General features: G+C 52.0%; 1 protein-coding gene and 1 non-coding gene across 2 annotated transcripts in view; both read left to right on the plus strand.

Moving 5' to 3' along the window:
* NSD2 (nuclear receptor binding SET domain protein 2) overlaps positions 1–6,000 on the plus strand; it is an 88,765-nt gene extending 82,765 nt beyond the window's left edge. Inside the window, exons 19-22 of the mRNA XM_056122127.1 lie at positions 3,084–3,225; positions 3,516–3,622; positions 4,156–4,360; positions 4,628–6,000. Coding sequence (XP_055978102.1) covers positions 3,084–3,225; positions 3,516–3,622; positions 4,156–4,360; positions 4,628–4,899 — 726 coding nt within the window. The 3' untranslated portion in view covers positions 4,900–6,000. The remainder of the gene's footprint in view (positions 1–3,083; positions 3,226–3,515; positions 3,623–4,155; positions 4,361–4,627) is intronic.
* LOC130030881 (small Cajal body-specific RNA 23) lies at positions 2,681–2,806 on the plus strand. Its single transcript, XR_008793547.1, has one exon. It is a non-coding gene; the product is annotated as a small Cajal body-specific RNA 23 (non-coding RNA).

Raw genomic sequence — 6,000 nt, forward strand, 5'->3', positions numbered from 1 at the left:
GGGCACTTTCTTTCATGTGACTGACCCAGAATCCTAAATGGTTCCCTAAGCACCGTCAGGAATAATTCCTGAATGCAGAGCTAGGAGTAACCCTGGGCACCATGGTGTTGCCCCAAAACGAAAACAAAAAAATGTCCCCCCAAAAACAAAAACAACAGGAATTAGCAAAGATCCATTGAAATTAACCCAGTTTAGATCCTGGGGACACTTGCTGACGCAGGTGGTGACAATGGTGATAGAACATGTGTAAGCCCAAATGTAAGTAACTCTGATTCATGGGGCTTCCATAAAATAAAATCTAGAGAGAAAAGAGAGAAGGAAGGAGACAGGGCAGAGGAGGTGGCTCCAAGGGCTGAGCCACACTTTCCTGTGGAGGTTCCATCTCATACCTCTGCCACTTGGCCCCCAGGAATCCTCTGATGGCAGCAAGGAAGGGCGAGGGCTGCAGACTCTGGAGGATGGGCCAGAGCCGTAGCACAGGGCAGAGCCGCGTGTGCCCTCAAGCCCCGCCAGGAGTCATCCCTGAGCACACCCAAAAGGTAGTGTTTTAGGCATCAAGAATGTCTTAAACTCCTAGTCAGTGTTTGCCAAGTGTTGCTGCAGACAGCACTGACCGTCAGTGGAATCTGACTGAAGGGAAGAGTGAAGGCTTTGGGAAGGTGCAGTCTAGGCTTCGTGTGAGAATCTTCCAGATTTAGATTGGCTTAAAAACAGCAATCCAACTTGGATTTTTTTTATTTATATAATAAAAATGAACCACAAAGGTTGTGATTTATTTTTAAAAAAAATAAGGGGTGAGGGAAAGAGTGATAGCACAGCAGGTAGGGTGTTTGCCTTGCACTCGGCCACCCCGGGTTCAATTCCCAGCATCCCATGTGGTCCCCTGATCACTGCTGGGAGTAATTCCTGAGTGCATGAGCCAGGAGTAATCCCTGTGCTGGGTGTGACCCAAAAAGCAATATATATATATATATATATATAAAATAAGGGGTGGGCCAGGGAGATAATTGAAGCAATAGAACACATGCCTGGGTTCAGTCCTTGGACAGATGAACATAGCTCAGTGGTAGAACATGTGACACATGTGACACCCTAGATTTGAGATCTTAAAGAGAAGAGAGGAAGAGCAAGAAAGAGAAGAGAAGAGTGACCAGGAGATCGCTGAGAGGAAGCGCCCAGGGTTGTGGAGAGTTTCCCTCCAGTTCCCAAACTGGTGCCCTGTCCCACAGCTGCGACTTAGCTGTCTGAAGTAGTCTGAGTAGGAGAAACGCAGGGAAAAGAGAATAAGGAAGAGAGTCTGCTGTTTTAAGTCAGCCAGAGACCCTGGGCAGGTGACAGAGGAACTGTCTAGTAAATGAGTGAGAAATGGAAGGCCATGGAAATGTATGTGCTAGAGAAGGTTTTGAACTTATTATAAACATTCAAACTGGCGTTGTGTTTTTTCGAAGACACACATTCCAGCCTGAGCCCCCTGGAGTGGGCTTATGTGCAAATAGGGTTGGGGAGGGAGTGGAAGAGTAGTAGGGAGTTTCTCCGGGAAAGTTTGGGTGGCTAAGAGCCCAGTGGGGGAGCTCACTGGCAGAAATGAAGCGCCTACCTGGTCAACACTCCTCAGGCAGTCAGGAAGAACAGGACAGTGCTGCTCTCGCCCACGGCGGGCAGTTTCACTTCTAAATTGCCCCCTGAGAAGCTCCGTTCAGAACAGTGAGAACACTGTGCTGGTTGGACTCTGAGGACTCACAGGAAGAAAGAGAAGTATGCAACATGGAACCACAAAACTATGTCACACCTTTTTTGTGGAAAACAACAGGTTGTTGATTTGTTTGATTTGAGGCCATACCTATGCTGGGGATGGAGCTGGGACTTCCATGTGCACAACATGTGCCCACAGCCTGCAGAGCCCTCTCTCTGGGCCTGAATAGTCATATGGGCTTGTTTTCAACAGAGGCTGGGAGCCAGGTACAGGGATTTCCCATCGTGGGCAGGTGCTCCTCTGTGAAAGCAGGATGCCCACCTGTCGCCATCACAGCACAGGAACTGTGATAGCTGCTAGCTAGCCCCATCTAGAGAGTGCACCCCCAGACTTCCTCTGGAAGGGGCACTGTCACCTGCCCAAGGGCTGAGGCAGGTGACAGGATGGTGGCAGGCTGGGAGGCCAAAGCACATGCCTGCAATGGCAGCTGGAGGGGAGCCCTGACACCATGCCAGGAAACACGGACTGTCTGTTACCAGGAAGCTCTGAGTGGAAGAGGGAAGGTGTTTCCAGGTGGAGAGCTGAGTCCTGACCTGGCCTGACCCAGGTTCCCTCCTGTGGGGTAGCCAGTAGGTTCTGATCCCCCAGGCTCTCCCTTGTGGGTCGCGGTGTGCTTGTTAGGGACCATCTCCCTCTAGCCAGTGGCTTTCTAGAGGGTTCTGTCGCCCTTATCAGCCAGCCGTTAGAATTAAGGATACGGAGTCAGGTGTCCTCATTATTTTAATCATCCACTTTGGCAGCTGTGGGGTTTCAACCTTGTCCCTGAGTTTGTTCTGGAAATATTCGCATGCTGCCTTTGCCCACTGTCGCCAACAGGCCTGGTTCTTGTGTCTGCTTTAGGTGGTCTTCTGGTTCCTACTGACTCCCTCATTTATGATCATCTGGTCATCTGGTGGACAGATGTCCTCCCAGAGCACTGCCCTGTCCATGCTCACCAGGGCTTCGTCTTCTCCATGTGGTCCTGACCTGCCCTCCACGAGCAAGAGAGATTGAACTGGTTTTGGGGGTACCCTGTCTGAGTGGACATGGGAGACCACGGTTTTCAGTACAACAGTAATTGTTTCTCTTAGCACTATGGAAATTTCCCTTAAAAATGTAGTGATTGGGGTTGGAGCAATACTGCAGCAGGTACAGCACTTGTCTTGCACATGACTGACCCAGGTTTGCTCCCCAGCACCCCATAAGATCCCAAGTATCTCAAGGAGTAACTCCTCAGTGCAGAGCCAGGAGTAATCCCTGAGCACTGCCAGGGGTGGTCCAGAAACAAATGTAGTAGCTGGAGCTGACCACGGGTGGTAGGCGCTATTTAACACTCAAGTGTGCCTTACAGGATCGCATCATTGATGCCGGCCCCAAAGGGAACTATTCCCGGTTCATGAATCACAGCTGCCAACCCAACTGTGAGACCCTCAAGTGGACAGTGAATGGTGACACTCGCGTGGGCCTGTTTGCTGTGTGTGACATCCCCGCAGGTATGTGGCTATCATAGGGGTGGAGGTGATTCAGAAGCTTGATTTTTGGTTTGCTTATCTTTTTTTTTTTTTTAAATGAAGCAAAATGGAAAAGTTTAGGTATGAAAATAGAGTGAGTATTCAAGGACTCTCAGTCCCAGTGCTTCTGGCCTCAGGTCAGCAGGCCTGAACATTAGAGTGTGTCCTGAATGGCCCCAGTCCCCTGAACATTGATTGGAAGACCCCAAACCCTCATCATAATAGTCTTGGCCCTGAGCCAGACCAGAGTTGCCAGGGGTGTGTCTCCACAGGAACTGAGCTGACGTTCAACTACAACCTTGACTGTCTGGGGAACGAAAAGACGGTCTGTCGGTGTGGGGCATCCAACTGCAGCGGGTTCCTCGGGGACAGGCCAAAGGTAACCTTGCTGTCCATGCAGGCTTTCTGGGGGGAGGTCTGTTCCTGGGTTCCCTTGGGCTTATGTGCCAGCACTTCAGTTTCCTCCTGGGGTACCAGGTGCCCCGAAGCTCCTGGGACCACACAGTAGGGCCTTGACCATGCCATGCTCCAAGCCCTGCTTTCACCTATCCTCTGGTCGGGTCCAGGCGAGCGTATTGGCATCTGATACTCAGCCAGGCAGATGCTTTTGCTTCTCATTTGTTGTCATTTCTACTGAAATTCTTTATGAAAAGCAGGACGCCCCGTGCCTGTCAGAACCACTGGCCCATGTGTCCTTCCAGGCAACAGGGCTGTCTGTGGCCCTACCTGTCACAGTGAGCTGGGCTTCCTCATGGCTATAGAAACAGGTCAGAGTTGGATGACCGTGGCTGTGTGTCTGTCCCTCCATAAGAGCCCATGGGAGAACAGCCCCAGGGCCCTGTGGGTGCAGCTGAACTGTCTTGTCACAGTAGCATCCGGAGTTCTTCCAGGTGACATGTATTCGCTTTCTAGACCTCAGCAGCCCTTTCTTCAGAGGAAAAGGGCAAAAAGACCAAGAAGAAAGCCAGGCGGCGACGGACAAAAGGTGAAGGCAAGAAAAAGTCCGAGGACGAGTGTTTTCGCTGTGGTGACGGGGGCCAGCTGGTGCTGTGTGACCGCAAGTTCTGCACCAAGGCCTACCACCTGTCCTGCCTGGGCCTGGGCAAGCGGCCCTTCGGTGGGTGATGGGGCTGTGTGTGCCCTCTGTGTGTGTGGGGGGGAGGGGTCCCATGTTCTTGCTATCTGCTCTCCATAGGGGCTCTGCTCTGCCCGTGCCTCCCTCACCCTGTCCCCAAGGCCATCTTGCCTTCATGACCCAGGTGGCATTAGCGCCGACAGCAGCTGGCTCCCACAGTTGCCTGAGAAGAGCTGCTTCTGCCTCCAGTTCCTTTCCCGGTTTCAGGGTTCAAGCATGATTCTGTGATAATCATTTGTTTTGTTGCAGGGAAATGGGAATGTCCTTGGCATCATTGTGACGTCTGTGGCAAACCATCGACTTCCTTTTGCCACTTTTGCCCCAATTCGTTTTGCAAGGAGCACCAAGACGGGACAGCCTTTGTCTCAACCCAGGATGGGCGTTCATACTGCTGTGAGCATGACTTGGGGGCAGACACAGTTCGAGGTGCCAAGACTGAGAAACCCTTTCCAGAGCCTGTGAAGGCCAAGGGGAAGAGGAAGAAAAGGAGGTGTTGGCGGAGGGTCACAGAAGGCAAATAGCGCCTGGCTGGGCCGATCAGGGGCGGTGTGGGTGGCCCGCCTGCCTTGTGGGCAGAGGCCCAGCTCCGCCTGCCTCCTAGGGGGCGCCTCCCCGCCACTGAGCCATCATCTGCAGCGCTGGCTGCGTCTGCACTGAAGACCCGTCTGAGCCGCGTGGTTGTGAACATTCCAGGACACAGCAGCCTTGCTCGACAGCATTACAGCTACACTTGAAGTCCTGCACATCAAGGTTCCCCTGCTCCTTTCTTAGGTTCAAGTTATGCTTGAAAATTTACTGGCACATGAGATGTTTGCTCTCACCCTGGAGAGTGAGTGTGGGCTAGGATTTCTTCCTAAGTGATCACTGTTCTCTCCCTAATCCCAGCTCAGTCAGCACTCAGGACAGACCAGGGGGTCCTGCCTCACATCCTGCACTCCTTGGGTACCATGTTTGGTTTTTTTTTGTTGTTGTTATTCTGTTCTTAGGAAACAGCTGTTTGTCTTTGTACTAATGTGAAGCTTCTCCTCAGACCGCTTCTCATGGTGAGCGACCAGCTAGGGGCTGTGGCAGACGGAGACCAGTGAGCAGGCTCCAGCGTTCCCTGCCAGGCTTCCCGCTTGGTGCGGCTGAGCTCTGCTGCAGGCAGCTACCACCTTCACCTCCTCCCTGAACAGGCATGGGCTGGTGTGTCTCTCTGAACCACGTTAGGTACTTCCCACCTTGCCTGGGGAAGGGAGGCCAGGTTTCCCGACTCTGACTTTTCTTTCCAGGCTTCTTTTATCCCAGTATATTCTTGCTAAACTTCACAAATGCCCCCAATAGAAATGTGTGTGCTGATGTGACCCTAATCTAAGCAAAAGTAGGGGACTCTGAAAGTGTGGCCCCCGGTGAACTGATTTAAAGTGCTAACAGGGAAAATGATTAACTCCGCCTCATGGCCACCCAGTAGTAGCAATAGGTGCCACACTTGGTGATCCAGAGTGTCTGGGGTAAAGTGCAGGTCTGAGGAGACCCACAGCTTAGAACTGGCCTTTTAAGGCCATTTTCTCCTGCATTGTGGGAAAATAAGAATCTCTGGTTGTATGCAGGCCCTCCTGGGAGGAAACAGTTATTCGTAGGCC

Source organism: Sorex fumeus, unplaced genomic scaffold, assembly GCF_029834395.1.
Source record: "Sorex fumeus unplaced genomic scaffold, SorFum_2.1 ptg000044l, whole genome shotgun sequence".
NCBI lineage: Eukaryota > Metazoa > Chordata > Mammalia > Eulipotyphla > Soricidae > Sorex > Sorex fumeus.